Genomic DNA, 17,969 nt, shown 5'->3' on the forward strand with positions numbered 1-17,969 from the left:
ATAATGTATGAGTTGTTCAGTTTCTTGTTGTTTATTATACACATTTCTGTAGAAAATTCAATAAGAGTATAACCCCCAAAACTGAAAGTTAAGAAAATATTCAATGCGTCATTATTAATAATATACTATATTATAGTATCAATATTCACAATGACAGAGTTTTATAATTTATAATAATATTTATAAAAAACAATCATATGTATATACATCGAGTTTGGTATTTAGCTGCAGTGTTTGTAGAATACCACAAGTTTATCTTTTAAACAATAGAATATAATTAATTATTTAAGTTTATGAACAGTTTATGTGTTCGAAATTAATTGAATTAAATACAGTTGCAAGATATAATATGTGATGATAATATAAAATTGTATTGTGTGTAGTTGATGAAAACTTTACTTTTGAAATTTATTGTATAATAATATTATGTTAACCATAGTTTGCTGTTTGGTCCTTACACATAGATTATGACTATAGTTATACAATTTCTAAGATGATTGATAAATCGAACATGTATAAAAAATTAACTTTAAATATATATAGCCATATAGGTAATTTATTGTAAGAGTGGATGTCAGCTGCAGGTTTGTTATGATATACGCATCATTTATAATAGGCTTTATCATTGTTAGAAAATTGCAAAAAAAAAATAGTCTTAAAAGTTAAAACTATAAAAAGTATAAAAATAATTAAATAAATATTTTGACTTGCAAAAAAAGAATTTTAAGTAATCCCTGTAATCCTAAATTAAACGATGACCTATTAATAAAATTGCATACTTTTAAATTAATAAATAAAGAAGTTAAAACTAATAAATTAGTAATGATAATTTATAAAACGCTATTATACTCGTAGATCCTGTGGGGTATAAATTGTTTGTAATTGATATGGGAAAGAAATTGGTTGAGAATTCAAGTAGTGTTAAAAAATTACACGAGTTAAATTTATGTAAAAATATTTCTTCTAATAGTTTATTTTCATATATTATAAAAATAATAAATAACAGGGTTTCGATAAAACAACAATTACATTTTTAAAACATATTATTGAACTTGTAATTGGATTAATAATTAATTTATAGTTTAACAGCTAGTTTATATTTATTATTTTTATACACAGCAAAGTATATATTTATAATTATATCTATAATTCTCCAGTTATAAATAAAATATAATTTTTCATACATATTCGTTGATTTATATAGTACTTAACTAATTATTTATATATTTTCTAAGCAATTCCCGTGTTGTCTATATTAAAATGCATATACATCACACAGGCAGTTAATGCTATTCCATCGAGTATTCCTCTTGTAATAATGGTGATGTTATCTCATAAAGGCACACAGTGCACCATATTATTTTAATAACCGTTGAGGCGGTGTACCGTCACCGTTAAGACGTGACGCGCTTCACTCAGAGACGCCGCCGCTGCCGCCTAAAATCCCACACTCTCTTGGTCCAGCCGGCAGAGCGTCGCCGTTGATAAGTCGAACAGAGCGTGACAGAGCGTCACGTCGTCGTCTGCGGGTCGCGAGTGTGCCGCTTATCGTTTATCGCGCATCTGTCGCATCGGTCGCATCGTCGACACGGCACAGAGTCCTATATGTACACATAGTATATATTTGTTTGACCAAACACATCATGTCCGTCATAAAACAGCGGTCCTCTTCACAGCGACCACGGCGGTGGTGCCATCGGTGGACGACCGTCGCAGCGGTCATCGTCGTCTTTCTGTCGGCCACAGGTTGTGACCCTGCCGGGGCCGAGGGACGTCGCGTGTACACCGCACCGTTAGACGATACGGGCCGGACGGCCGTCTACTGGACGGTCGACTATGGGTCGCGGACCGTAAAGTTCGAAGTGCACTTCGCGGCCAGTGGCAGCCCGTTCGATTGGTTCGCGGTTGGCTTCTCGGGCCGGGGCAACCACTCTGGAGCCGATTTCTGTATCATGTGGGTCGACTGGAAAGGCGTCACTGGCATGTTGGTAAGTATTTGGATAGGGACAGTAGGAACACGTAGTATGATGAGCAACGATGGTGTATACTCCTACGAGAGTCCTACGGAAGTAGGCAATCATCTATTGGCCAATCCTACATTACGATAGTGATGACTTTTTTGTTACATTAAATTATGATTATAGCTCCAATATAAGCTTTTATAAAATGAAAGAAATTTTGAAAACAAAATAACTATTGCTGTGATTATCATAAATAATATCATTACATTATCAAAAACAAATATAGCAAAATATAACAAAAAGTATAGGTAATAATTTATAATATTATGAATAATAATAAGTTGGTAAAAATCAGTGAAAAAGAATTGTATTTGTGACTGCTTATTTTTATATTTGTTAGTTGTTGTAAGAAAAACCATGTAAATTATGTAAAATACTAAAGCTATTTGCATAAAAAAAAATTATCAACATAAACTGAAAAAATTTTGTAAATGGTACAAAAAAGAAAAAATATTATGAAAATTATAATATGCCAAGAAAATACTAGTTCATACAGGTATAAATATGTGTATATATATATGTATTTTGTAAAATTTAAGTCGACGGTTTTCATTAGTTTATGTACTGTATAGTTTCAGTACACATAAGGGTAACATTGTAAAAAAATATGTAGTATTGAAAGGGTGATTTAATTAAAATATTTACTCAATGTTAGTTAAAATTGATCAAATATTTTATGTTTATAAATTTTCTTATAAATATGTATCAAACGTTATATTTTTTTTATTAAAAACAGAGCTCGTAAAATTGTGCATAAATGCCATGTTTATGAAGTGTGAAATTTTGAACATTTTAAATTGTTTAGTTTATTAAACTACCTATTGCAGGTAGTTAATAAATTAGATATTTTACTTCCCGTAAAGATATTCTCTTCTTTTTGGTAAAAAAAAATATGTTCAAATATATTAAGTGAAAGGCTATAAAAGCGAATTAAACTAAAACTCTTCACATTTTCACGAGTTAATTATTTTATATTTTATTATTATTAATTACAAAATAAATTAATTTTATGGCAAATTGACATTATATACACATTGTAATTCTACAACTTTGTACTTTATTTGTATAATGTTAAAAAAATTATTATGTGGATACCTATTTAATATTTAACTTCAGGATTGGAAGTTTTTTTTAAATAATATGAAACAAACTTTTTATTCGTTTAAAACGTTGTCTTTTGTTTTAAACATATCTAAATGTTTTTTTTTTTGTATTATATTCTAAGCAATTTATAAGAAAATATTTTTAATTTGTAACAATGCTTTGTTTCAAGTGTAATTTAAAGTATTATCATTTTAATATTATCTACAATTTGATTGTATATTATATTGTGATTTACATATAAAATATATATTTCATAGAAAAATTATGATACAATGTTATATATTTAAAAAAAAAATGTATTTATAATTTTTTTTAGATAAAACCATTGGTTTAAAATTTATAACACGTCATGTTTAAAATACATTCCAACTCTGGTTATGGGTACAATGTATAAACATACCTTCGTCACGGTAGTTTAACAATCGATTACTTTGTAATGCTTCTTTTCTTAGTTATACACGTTTATATGTATAATATATCTAAGTAGCTAAGTACCTAATTTAAATGAAAGTGACAAGCTAAGAATTGATATTTTAGAAATTCGTAAATGAATATAATAATGTATGAGAATTATTGACGAACGCATTCACAATTTTTATCATACGTTGATTAACTTGCAGATAGTAAATAAAAACCAGGTGAGGTGAGCACTATAGCTTTTCACCATCAAATACATATTATATAACAATGGGAGTAAATAAAAATAAAAATTAAACACGAATTGTAGTTTTAAAATCATTTCGTAAAATTCAACAGACAACTTATATTTATATTTATTTGTGTGAATAATTCTACCTATAATATTATAGTATAGATATTTTTTTTAAAGTTTCTTTTTGCCTCTGATTGATTAGTTATTATTGAAATTTCCCAAACACTTTTGAAAACGTCTTTCTTGCATCAATCTAATTGTATTATATCAAACCCCTGTGTATGTTTGAGGAAGATTCATGAACAAGCGTCTTGGGTTTCGAATGACTTCATTGGAGCTAAATTTAACATTAATTAATTTATCTTGTATAAAATCGAATGTTGGACTGTAAAAATTAAATTATTTTGTTTTCTCATTGAAATCTTGCTGTTTGGATTTCACGGCGATATGTATAGATAATATCACTGCACATATGTCGTTAGAAGTTAATGGTGGTGCTTCGTGTTTTTATTCTTATAGGTAGAGGTCGGATTTTTATTTTTTAAATGTTTAAATATAATGTTTTCATATCGTTTAAAATAGGTAATACATTCTATTGAAATACCAGATATATGATGTTTTATCTGCTTAAAAATAAAAAATATTTTTTTAATATCCTGTATATTATGTAAAAAAAATATAAAAAAATTATTCAGTTTAATTTTTTTTTTTATTCGTATACAATAAAAATTAATCGATGCATAAATGTATAAAGATAATATGCAATATAATTATTAATTATTTTTTTTGGAAAAATATTTACAAAAATAAAGATTTTGTTTTTTATTTTTAAATATTCTTCAAATTTTCTAACGTACTGGATATTCTCTAACTCTTAAAATGATTTTTATGCAAAATAAATTTTTTCTATGAATTCTGTATTTCACAAATCGTAAATTAATCTTACTTTCATTTAACTACATACTCTAAAAACAGTAAAAACAAATATTTAAAATCATGAAAATTCTACTTCTACTTATAGGTATATTTTTTTATTAATTTAGTTATTAATTTATTTAAGTGATTGTGTATGGTAGATGTGTATTACGGTGATACTATCATACATAAATTGTATGCTATGATATTAAGAAGATTTAGAGTATTTAGACCCAAAAAGGGTTTAAAAAAAACTGGATTTTATTTTTAAGTTTATAATGCATTTTTCTCCGAAAGACTCATTTATAAGAAAATAACTTCAAACGTATTTTATAGTGTAATAGAACCTTATTATAGTAATTAAAAATATTTTCAGAATTATTATCGGATTATTCAAACTATGCAGAACATTGGTAAGACTACTTGGAATTTACAGATTAGAATGAAAGAATTATATTTTTATAATATAGGGCTATAAATTATATTTAAATTACACCGTCCACATGTGCATGCGTAATGTGTGTGTACAAGAAATTGTATTGTTATGAAATTCCACTACGATCGTTAACAAATTATTTTTCTTTTGTAAATCATTTGTTGCAACGAATTGCCGATAATCTATAAATGGTGATATTATTCTATCACGTGTATTTACAATTTAAAATATATTTTTATATCAACTGAATGAAATATTTTTTTTTACTTATAAGTTGCATTTTTTATATAACATTGTATAATTTTTTTTTTAAACAGAGCTATATTTTAATCCAAACGATACCAATAATTTATAGTTTAAGTTAATTTTATCATAAAATAGAATTAAAAGTATTTAAGAAGATCAATTCAATAATTCAAAAAATGTATTATAATTGTTTAATTTTAATATAAGTAATGTGTGGCTATAATTTAATGAAATACACAATTATAATTTCTTATAAAGGATACATGGACTGACGATGCTGGAAGAATTTCGGTGGATGAGCGACAGGATTGTGAAGAGTTTGATGTGGCGCGATTTCACGGAGGTGGGACTGCTTTGACATTTACTCGAAGATTTGATACGTGTGATGACGACCGCGATTATTTAATCCAAGTAAGTGATAATTACATACGCAATTAAACTTATATTAATATATCGAATCGAATACTATACTTTGAAACAGTTTTTTTTTTCATTTATAAGGTCATATAAATTATTAAGTTTAAATCTGAAACTTAAATGTACTTACTTTGAACAGTTTAAATCAAGAAAATATTTTTTTGAAAAATTAAAAAATTAATTGAGGTTATAACCATGAGTTTACACAATTTAAATAAAATTGGACTATATTTATAATATAGAATAATACTATAATATAAAAATCAATAATATGAAAATTAATAACTATACATAGGATGGTACCACTCACATTGTGTGGATGGTGGGCGGTGGTCCATTATTTGCAGTAGAAGGACTGTTGGTGTCGCAGGCCAGAGCGAAGGGTATGCAAAGAGTTCAGTTATTAAAACCGGAAACACCACAAGTCCGATTACCGGACAAAGTGTCCAAAATAGATGTGTTGACATCCAAGGTAAATGTTCCCGAGGATGAGACGACGTATTGGTGTCACGTGATGAAAATTCCTTTGGATTTATCGTTCAAACATCATATCGTCAGGGTAAGCATAATCATTATGTTAATGTACTGTTAATAATAAATAAATAATTAATATTATATAATCCACTTTTCTAATATTTTTTAAACACTAATCCAAACTTAAGCCGTTGATGTGTTTATAATACCATTTACAATGAGGGACGTGTACCTTTTATTTTTTTGGATCCAATAATAAAGTATTTTATTAATTACTAATAATAATAAGTTTTCGAAATATTATAAACTAAGACTCTCTACTTAATTACTTTATTATTCATTATTAACTTATATCGTAAAATAAATAAGTAAAAATGACATATTAGGTATCTGATATTTTATCCAAAATGTTGTCTACAAATCTCTTTTAATTGTATAGGTAATATATACTAATATCTAAATGTTTTACCTTTAAAATCGCACTATAAAAGCAGTAATTCGTAATAGCCAATCTTCGGCGTTTACTTATTTTACATTTTTATTCGAAAACAGTTCGAGTCGGTTATTGAAGAAAGCAGTCGAGGTGTAGTGCATCACATGGAGGTGTTCCATTGCGAATCCAGTGCTGACAATCGGATACCACTGTACAGCGGTCCTTGTTTTTCGGAAAAACGGCCGTATAAGACGCAAGTGTGCAAAAAAGTGATGGCTGCCTGGGCTATGGGTGCAGCTCCTTTCGTGTATCCCGAGGTAATGAACCAATAAATTTACTTATTGATTTTAGAGGTATTCACGCTTAAACCCGTTCCCGTGAGACTATTTTATAATCTCGAATATTGATGTCGACAGTTATTATAATATGCTCTGTATTGTGTATTTTACCATGACAGGAGGCTGGACTACCCATCGGAGGTCCTGATTTCAATAGCTATATCATGTTGGAAGTACACTACAATAATCCTGGGCTAAGAAAAGGCAACGTTTCTTGTCAAGATTTTGTTTAATTTTTTCCACCGTTCCGAAAGTACTGGTTTTATTGTAAATATTATTTCTGTAATGTTGCAGGTATGGTAGACAGTTCTGGCATACGGTTGTACGTAACGCCGGATGTGAGAAAATACGACGCTGGAGTGATCGAACTGGGCTTAGAGTATACAGACAAAATGGCCATACCGCCTAAACTAGAGGATTTCACGTTGAGTGGCTATTGTATTGCTGAATGCACGGCTGTGGTAATAATAATATATTACCTCTACTATGCAGTTATGTTGCCATTTCGATTGTTTTAAAGCATTTTAATATTAATGCAACATCTAATTATTATGTCAATACATTGTGCAGTGGGTATATTTAACATTTTACATGATAAATATGGCAGGGGGTGGCATAATTTCCACCATTTTTTTCTCTTATAATTTGGGATAACTTGTATAATATGTTATACGTGACGAAAATATGAGAGTTATGATAGTTATTATTTCACATACACGTGTTTATTAAGGATCAATTAAATATTATAAAGTTAACTAGTTAAAAATTTAAGTGAGTATCGTATTATCAATCGCACAACATAATGAGTTTTAATAAAATTGTTTTTAAATGTGTAAATAATGAGAACTTATCAGAACTTTCTAATGAGATACAAGTAGATGGATATTATTTTTGAATGAATATTTAAAATTAGTTTTTATTTATCTAGCGCAATCTAGTTGTTAAATATTGCCATATAAAGGTGGCTTATAATTATATCTGAGAAATTCCGCTTACTCGTGTAGGTATAACAATTAACAAACGATATTTAACTTTCAAACAAACAAGTCTATACATATAGTAAATGATTATATGATATAAAATGACTTTGTTATGTTTTGTCAAAACATTTTAGGTGCCTATAATGATTAATACTTGTATATTATATTATTCTCATGATTCATTTTTTTTTTGTAGTTATAAAATATTCGTGATTAAACATATGATTTTTTGCTTTAAATTTAACAAAAAAAAAAAAAATTAAGGTTTTTATTAATTTTAGTAAAATAAATAATAGGTAATGAATGATAAATAATTTAGGTTATATTGGTCTTATTTTGCTTGAAAAACAATGTAAATTATAAACTATTATAGTTGTGTAATAAAATAAAAATAACAACATTGATACAAGCAAAGTAATATTTTTTAGATATAAATTCTTTTTCATTTTTGTAACTTTAAAATGGAATAATTTTCAAAGCATACCTTATGAAAGTAATAAAAAATTACTTTTTCTCTATAGAATCCATAGAATTTTATAGTTTTATTAGTTAGAGATAAAATCACTAGATGTCGTTCGTAAATAGATTAGTGGGTTTAACGGATAGAATTATGAATCATTTGATGAAATTGAACATTCTTAATCTCAATATTAGGTATGCAGTCAAGAAAGTTCGATGTTTTGTAATAATATTATTTCTTTTACTTGAAAATTTTTGACGCGTTACAATTAAATAACGCTACTCAGTAGGTATTTATTTCCAACGATAAAAAAAATTGCTTAGCACTAAACCTTTTTAAACTTTTAGAGTATCCCTTCGGCTGGGATTGAGATCTTTGGCTCACAATTACACACTCATCTTACTGGCACCAAGATCTATACAAAACATGTACGGGATGGACAAGAATTGCCGGAACTTAACAGGGACAATCATTACAGTACGCATTTCCAGGAAATTCGTTTACTTCATAAACCAGTGCGAGTGCTTCCTGTAAGTTATGATTTTTATATTAAATACGATATCATAAGCGTGCGCACAGGGAAGACAAATATCTTTCCTGAAAAGTTATCTGCCCTCTTCCCTGGGATTTTCCATCAAAGTATTCAATATTTTAAAAAAAATGTTTAACATCATGCATTATGCGAACAAAATACTAAAATAATATCATATAATTATGTACAATTTTATATTTTCTAATAATAATTAATAAGATAGCCTAATAAAATTGTTATACAAGAAACTATATTATATCCTACACATAGGTAATGGGTATGTATAATAATGTCAGATAAAAAAATGCATATAATACAATATGTACCGTTCGTAGGGTACCTATACTAATATATTATCTTAATGTATAACTATATTGTTGTACAGGTACCTATACTATTATATTGCATATTTGCTACTATTGTCTATCTTTAAATTGTCTTACAGGTTAGTTACTCTATAAATTAATAATAATTAATAAATAATAATGATAATAATGTATATCGTTACTGCGATGTAGTTGCTGCGGACGTCTATCGTCGACGTCGCGAGAAGAAAACACAATGGCGGACTCTCATCTTAGATAGGAATTTCGGCGGCGGCCGGGGTAAATGTGCAGTGCCTATAATACCGGCCAAGGCGCTGTAAAATATTATAATAGTGTGATAAATAATAATAATAAAAAAGTACAAATATAGGATAAAGCGCCCAGCGCAAACACCCTCGGGTTTCGCCGGTGTGCGATCCAATCAACCAACGACAGAATGGTGTAATATATATAATTATTAATTATATTATGTTATACACATAGATGATGAGTACATACTGCATAGTCTATTCGTCGAATTTTTTCCATTTTAATTAATTATTAACAATGCCTCAGCGATCAATAAACCGAAATCAATCGGTCGTCGGCGGGTTATTCTCATCGCTCATATATACATTACTACATATAGTAATATAAATGTATTATAGTATATTATATTTAGGCATAGTATAATAGACACAGAGGGATTTGCAGCATTATAGAATTATTTGGATAGCTTGATTGATATAATATAAGATGGGTACATATTGGTTGATTCACCAAATATATACGATAAAAACTTAATTTTTTTCAAAAGAGAAATAACATTTTTACTGAAGATTGTTAAGCAAATGATTTTTTTATCAAATGTTATTTATTTATATATCGTATTTAATTTAAAATTCAAACGAGTACTTTTTGAGTTATTAAAATGCACCTACATACTATAAGGTCTAATATTTAAAAATAGTGTTACAAAAATTGATATATACGAGTATAGCCCTCATGGCTTCATATCCACCAAACCTAACTTCGTATTATCGTGGATCTACTATTATCTTTATTATTACACATAAATATCCAACATAAAAATTACTCGTCGTTCGGATTTTGAATTAAAACCATCAATATTTATAGAAAATATACCAGCTTAACAATTTACAATTTACAAAAAAATAAGGTGATAATTATTTATTATTAACTAGTATCAAGTTGGTATAACCACAGGTCACTCAATAGTACCTATACAAATCAAAATATTTTAAAATAAACGATCTCCAATACTTAAAAATCCCAAAAATTATAACTTGAATAAACTTATTTTTAATGGAAAAAAATGATGAATTACTCTATACAATGTATACTAACATTAGACAGCGGTGTGTTTGAAATTTAACTATAGGAAGAAGGATTAAAATTGTTTAATATACAATACTTGATATGATCATAATTTAACTTCTTGAATTTTTCTAACAATTATTTATTACCATTTGCAATGGTATAAGTTTGTATAGTTGCATTATAATTTCCGGTATGAATTAGTAAAATTATTTTAAACACACATATAACAATATTGTTTTTGTTAGATATTATATTAAGCTGACGTGGTTAATATAATATAATACCATCGCTAATGGAAATGTTTTACAAAACAAAGTTATAATGATTACACATTTAACGAGCTATGAGAATTAGGACAATAAATAAAAAAAAACAATAATCCTAATGGTATTTGAAACACGAAATGTCATCAAATAGCTAATTGAGTTCATGCAGGTACCTATATTATTAAATGTAAAGTGTAACGATGGTTGGCTTAATGAACTTTATAAAATATTGTAGTTAAAAATTAATACCTATAATAAAGCCATAAAGGTACAATATATCACTAAGTAGAAAACTAAAAGTCAATAAAATGATTTCGTGTAATAAAATAATAATTAATAATACCTATATTTATTTTTTATTTATTGGTAATTTGTGATGCGTGTACAGTAGTTGTAAATATTAATTAAATATATTTAATTTAGGGTTTTATATAGGTTATATTAGTAATAATTCAAAGATTATTATTTTTTGGTTATTTAGTTTCTATTTAAAAACAATTAATCTACACTCTACAATTTCAATAATAAACAATTTATATTCAAAGACCAAATAATGACTTTGAACTATGATAAAGTAAATATATAAAATATTATCATTACTATTTAAATAATGTATGGTATTAGTTATTACTAATTTATTGATTATTATTAAGTTAATCATTAAATGGAAAATACAGAAGTATTAAATTTAGTGTATTAAAATTAATGTTGGTAAGAAAACAGATTTATAAATGAAATAAATATTTTTTAGCAATAGTGTATTTAAAAAGTATAAATATTGATCTAAATACTATAATGAATATAATTTATAGGGAGATGCATTAATAACTACGTGCCATTATAACACCGAAAACAGGCAAAATATTACACTCGGTGGTTTTAGCATAACCGACGAAATGTGCGTCAACTACGTATATTACTATCCAAAGATAGAGTTAGAAGTGTGCAAAAGTTCAATAAGTGATCAGAACCTCAAGAGCTATTTCAAATTTCTGAACGAGTAAGTATTCAGTTTCAGTATACTATTCTCAATAATAATAAACTATTGAATTTATACGTTCTAAATTCTAATACATGCGATTATTTTTTTCAATAAAACACATTTTTAGTTATGTAATATAATTATATTAATGAGGGTAATATAATTATATATGATGTTCAATAAGTTTTGAGACGATTATTAAACAGATTGGGACTGATAAACGATAATATGATATGATTGAAAAGGTTATTAAATATATTACATTATAAATGTACAGCAGTGTTATTTACTATTGTTCTATGTAGGTATTAAAATATGGATACAGTAATAATTAAGAGTTTCCAAACTCATTGAACACTTGATCGTATTATTACATAGTTGTACTGTGATTGGTTGCTTTAATATAAACGTCTTCGTTACATATAATACATAATAAACTAAACATATCTGTTTTGTCTTACATTTTAATATTTCATTATGTACCTAATAATAATCTATAAATACGAATAAAATGTTAATGTATTATTAATGACAGTTTCGTGTCAATAGAAACGAACATGGTACCATGGGCATTTATGAAAATTATACTTGGAATAACAATAAGTACGACTATGAAAATAATATGAACATTTTACGAGTAGTAGGTCGATTTTCTTACATTCAAACCGTAGATATTAATTTCACTTGGTATAAGTTGTTCAATAATTGGAAAGTCAATGATCGTATTTCAAGACATTTTCTCTGTAATCGAGTGCGGTTTTATCGTGTGAATCAATAATAATAAAAAAATACACGTACTTATGATATAGTATAAGTAGGCAATAATGATATATATTCTGGAATTTAGCTGTTTTATTAAATGAAAAAACACTGATAAAAACATAATTTTTTTGCTAGACATGAGCTATTAGTATCTACTACACTCGATCTAACGATTTTCAATATGTACGTAGGTATATAATAACAGAGTGTTAGGTAGATTTCTAACTTTCTATGTGGATTTGAATTTTTTATTTATCATGAAAGTTTGGTGTATTATATTATTATTATTTTAGATATATTGTTATAATTAAATATAAATTGTAAATATCTATAGAATATTTAATACTCGTACTTTATTGTTAAACGATGATCTATCAAGCACTACTATATAACTATGTATATTGTACATTAGTTTGGTTATAATATAATATAAATAAAATTTAATTATTATATAATAATGTACCTAATATAGTATAATATATTGCTGTTGATGCATCAGTACCTATAATATAATATGATATACAGTATATATGCACCAGTTTGTTTCAAGAAGTTATTATTTTTAAGATTTATATTTGATTTTTATTGATTAAATATATACGGCCGTCTCTGCTTATTGGAATTTATAGTTAATTATTTAATTGATTCATTTATCGACTGGATTTAAACAGGTTAGAATAAATACTAAAACTTGAAAAAAAATGTATTTATTGGACCCTCAGTACACTGATTAATAAGATCAATTAAAATACATAATATGCATCTACAATTAGTAAAATGTATTAAATATAATGAAATATATAATGAATAATAATTAATATTTAAGAGTATATCATACTATAGTTAATCCATTTCATTTATTAATTTTTTTATTGTATACAATCAGTATACAAACCTTATAACTGTTTTCATTCTTGGCACTTTCGTTTTATTAATTTATTTGGAAAATAATTCAAATGGGTTGGTTCCAAAGCGAGTCTAAATGTGGTGGTTCAACTGTATAGTACAATATTTTTTTATTTTTATTATTGAATAACGTGTTAAAATCCCATTTCGATTGATTCCTAATAATATCATAAAATGTATATGATGCATGCAAATAAACACTGGGAAGATTAAGATACTAGATTACTATAGTTATTTTGATAAAAAAAAAAAAAATGTATAAATAATGAATAAAAATAAATATTAAGTTTTACCTACAAAGATGCGCTATCTAGGGTTGTTGATAATATTAAAGAGTAAACTGTCGTTTGGTTAGTCGAAGTTGTACTTCTATGTTCTAAGTTCAAATTAAATATTATTATATTTTTGTGCCGTTGAAGAATTGAATGCAGTTATTTTAATAACGGTTAAAAACAACCTTAAATATTTTAATTTATTCCCATTTTCTTCCAATTATAATTTATTTATAGTTTTAAATAATGTAACATAATAATAATGCTCATTACACAACAGTTTATACTTTAGCCATTATAGTAATTTACCTATCATGCATTTAACAATTATTAACAATTACTAGATTCTATATTATTTATAATTTACATTTGTACTTTGTTGCACCCACTTAATTTTATAAGATGATAAAAAGTAAAATAATAATAAGATTAGATGTTAGCATATATAACACAACAATACTCATTACATATTCGCAGGTGGGAGCGACAGCGGACGTCGCCCGAGCAGGCGGTGAGTGTCAACTACAACGAGCCCGAGTGGACACCGATGCGGAGTCAGGTGTTGCACCAAGTATACGAACAGAGTACGCTGTCCATGCAATGCAATAGAAGCACAGGCGAACGGTTCCCGGGTGACTGGGAGAACAGGCCGTCTACTAAAGTGTTGTACACGCTGCCGCCGCCAGCCAGGAGCTGCAGTAGAGTGCCGTCATCCTCATAATTTCGGTGTCTTATACTCCTGTATTATTACATAAGTAGATACCTGAAAAACCCCTCTCTAGGGGCAGCACCCTCCTCGTTGACGACCTCGAATTGGTGTGCCCATTCAGCGCGATCCATTTAGTGGCTACTAATTGAATAATTTTTATCGTTCATAGCATTTAATAGTATATTATACAAAGAACAGTATTCTGCTTCCAATTATAATAATTAAAAATGCGTAGATATGTTGTCGTTATAAATATTCAAATACTTAAAAAATATTGAAATGTTAGGTTTTTTTGTAAGAATTCAGTGTCATAAATAAAAACAAAGACTAAACTATAATATTAAATAATACAAAATACAATATTTAATTTCGAAGTCATCAAAAACGACAAAGAAAATTACAGTGTCTCTGGTTATTATAAATCAATCATCATCTCATATAACTTATATACCTGCATACGTTTCATAACTTTATGTTTATTAATCATAATATTATGTTGTTACCATTAACTATATTTTAACATCTGTGACGTCTTTTATAATAAAGACTATGTATTATTATTATTACACTATATAAGATAAAAGGTAGTACATCATCATCTTCATCACCCTTTTGCGCTTACAATGGACTTTTTCAAGAATACGAAATATATTTTATGGATGTGTGCCCTACGTGTAATACCTATTATATACCTATATCTACATATTTTACCTATTTCTTATTCACCATAACATTATATAACTGTTTAATAAATGAAGAAAACACCATAAAATATTTTGACACCACGCATAGAAATTACAACGAATCTATTTTTCAAACTATCATGATTTGTAACACTATTTTGTTTTTCGACAGTCCAAAATGTCATGAAAATTTTTTTTTACTTCTTTCGCGTTTCAGTGTTACCGATAATTGTAGTGTATAATTTAATATAGATTAAGTTTTAAAATTTCGATTCTGATGCAAAGCTTTAAAGACCACAATGCAGTGTTAATATTATGTTTTAGGCTAAGATTTGGGTAATAAGCAATGAATTCATTTTTTCGTCTTTTAAATTTAATAAAAACTGTGAATATATTATTTCAAGTAAGTAACACATAATATTATTAAACACAGAGTTTATATATATATAAAAAATATATTCAATAGATTTCCATATTTTTAAAAAATGTTATGATTAAATACACAAATAAACATATTTAATAAAATACAATTTTTAATCAATATTATAAACAATACCTACAATCGGGAGTAGTGAATAAGAACATTTTGGTTGCTAACCACAATAATTAAATTGTTCTGAACTACATATGGCCCAGAGTTATAATACATAAAACTATTAATCGTTAATTATTAAACAAATAATATTTAAATAATATTACTTAAATTTAAATATTTATTTTATTTAATCTATATGATTGATGGAACATTATAAAAGTCCATAAATATTAAATTATTTAAAAATTGATTTAATATTTTATAGTCTGAAAACATTTTAAAAATATTCTTGAAATGATAAGTATAAATTGAAACTTCAAAAAGCTTATTTATGCTGAATTCATCAAAATATGAACGTACATTTTGCAAATATAAAATTGCCTAATATTGAATAAAAAATGCAGTTAAGAGCCCATATAATATATAGTTATGAAACTATTAATATTTTTAGCAATATATTATCGGAAAAGAAATTATCAAGCTTGTATCGTTCAATTGCAAAATATAATAAAAGTATTAAAATACCTAATTGTTTTTACCACGCTAGTGGCTATATTAAAAAAAAAAAAACTATGTAGCTTATAATATTGATATGCACCTTTGTACGCTTATCTATATCATAATAATATTATTTAATGTGAATAATCATAATACGTGCATACAATTATTTTATAAACGGAAACTGAATATTTGATTGAAGATTTTAATAAATAATAACATAACGTATGTTATTTATTAATACACATTATTTTGCTGTGTTTAAAATGTATTATGACATAATATAATGTGTGAAGTGCAATGCATAAAAAGAAATACAATTTTTTATGGAATTACATTTAGTTGTAAAACATAACGTCTTAAGGAATAACTTTGAGTACTTACGTAACCGTGAAAATAAAGTATTTATAATTTTGCTTTTATAATTCTTCCTCCTTAAGTGACGGTTTTGTTTATTGTTTTATAAGTTTTTAAGGCATTAAATCATATATGTGTAGTCATGAAATGTTGTTAAAAATAAATTAATAAGATATTAAACATAAATTTAATTTAATAAAGGCTTTGAAAAAAGTCAACACTGTATAATAGTTAATTATTATTATTAATAAGTCTTAATTATTCATCTGGTTTATTTGCCATAGACAAGTCATTTCAAAATATGATTTATGTTAATTACTGTTGGTAATAATAACGTGTAATTACTTTTTTTTTTTAAATGACATTATTTTTTAAGTAAAAAACCGTGTTTACGATGCACTCTAAAATACTGTATAGTTTGGGAGAGGATAAAACAGAAAAATTGACCAAGAGCACGCTTCAAAGACTCGTATATAGTGTATTAGGTGTGATTTAATCTTTTTACAAAGCTCAAATCTATCCACAAAAAGTTTAGAGCCAAAAAAAGAGGGAGAGGAAAGAATATAGCACGAAATGTCGCTAAAAATCCCTGGTGACCGACCTTGTCAGGATTTAGCGTGATATTCGGTGTTGTTTAACTTTCACAGCATGCCAAACTTCGGTCAATTTTACAAAGTTTGTATCGAATCGTTTCAGTGTCCTCAAAATTTGAACTACAATAAATAAGTAGGTACCTACACAAGAGAATACAAATAAATTCACTGCATATGTATTATTCAATAGTATATAATTTTGTGTAAGATAAATACAATCTACAAACAGAATGTAATAGGTGGAAATTTAATGGAGTAGTGGGGTGGGATTTTTTAAGGATCAAGTCCCTCGCTCACCACCCCTATTTACACTTTTATATGAAACACTGAATTTTCAAACTTCAAATTTTTTTCTCCTCGTTTTACGATTAAAGTGGAGTTTTTTTCAATAATTAACGCGAGATAACTATGTACAACACAGCTAATAATAATATGTAAAAATCGTTGCTACTAATGCTACTGTATATAGTTACTCGTTACTGTTATTATATGTGTATTTATAATTGTTTATATAATGAGTTATCGTCAACTGACAGTGTGTATATGATAGTTATACAATACGCACTAATACAGTTACATAATATGTTTAAATCAAAATTTAATTATTTAAATTATGCTACCTACCTAATAATTATCAAATACCATTGGAGCTATGTTTTTCAAAATCGGAGTGGCCAAAAATCTAATAAATAAATATTATTTATCATCAATGCTAATACAGATTAATTAGCTGCGACGGGGGTGGTATCTCG

The 17,969-nt window shown here is 26.8% G+C and overlaps 1 protein-coding gene across 1 annotated transcript; it reads left to right on the forward strand.

The window, feature by feature from the left end:
• Positions 1-1,503: 1,503 nt before the first annotated feature.
• On the forward strand, positions 1,504-15,965 carry LOC113558464 (dopamine beta-hydroxylase). Its single transcript, XM_026963923.1, has 9 exons — positions 1,504-1,988; positions 5,633-5,785; positions 6,087-6,350; positions 6,818-7,015; positions 7,156-7,240; positions 7,331-7,497; positions 8,824-9,006; positions 11,733-11,920; positions 14,320-15,965. The coding sequence occupies exons 1-9, from the start codon at positions 1,644-1,646 to the stop codon at positions 14,561-14,563; spliced, it is 1,827 nt and encodes a 608-aa protein (XP_026819724.1). The 5' UTR covers positions 1,504-1,643; the 3' UTR covers positions 14,564-15,965.
• The last annotated feature ends 2,004 nt before the right edge of the window (positions 15,966-17,969 follow it).

The sequence above is a fragment of the Rhopalosiphum maidis genome, chromosome 1, assembly GCF_003676215.2.
Source record: "Rhopalosiphum maidis isolate BTI-1 chromosome 1, ASM367621v3, whole genome shotgun sequence".
Classification (NCBI taxonomy): domain Eukaryota; kingdom Metazoa; phylum Arthropoda; class Insecta; order Hemiptera; family Aphididae; genus Rhopalosiphum; species Rhopalosiphum maidis.

Excerpts from the sequence above, each read along its gene's own strand:
- LOC113558464 (XM_026963923.1), top strand. The coding sequence starts at position 1,644 with ATGTCCGTCATAAAACAGCGGTCCTCTTCACAGCGACCACGGCGGTGG. Across the intron at positions 6,351-6,817 it reads TCAAACATCATATCGTCAGG|TTCGAGTCGGTTATTGAAGA; the intron begins GTAAGCATAATC and ends ATTCGAAAACAG. Across the intron at positions 9,007-11,732 it reads AACCAGTGCGAGTGCTTCCT|GGAGATGCATTAATAACTAC; the intron begins GTAAGTTATGAT and ends TATAATTTATAG.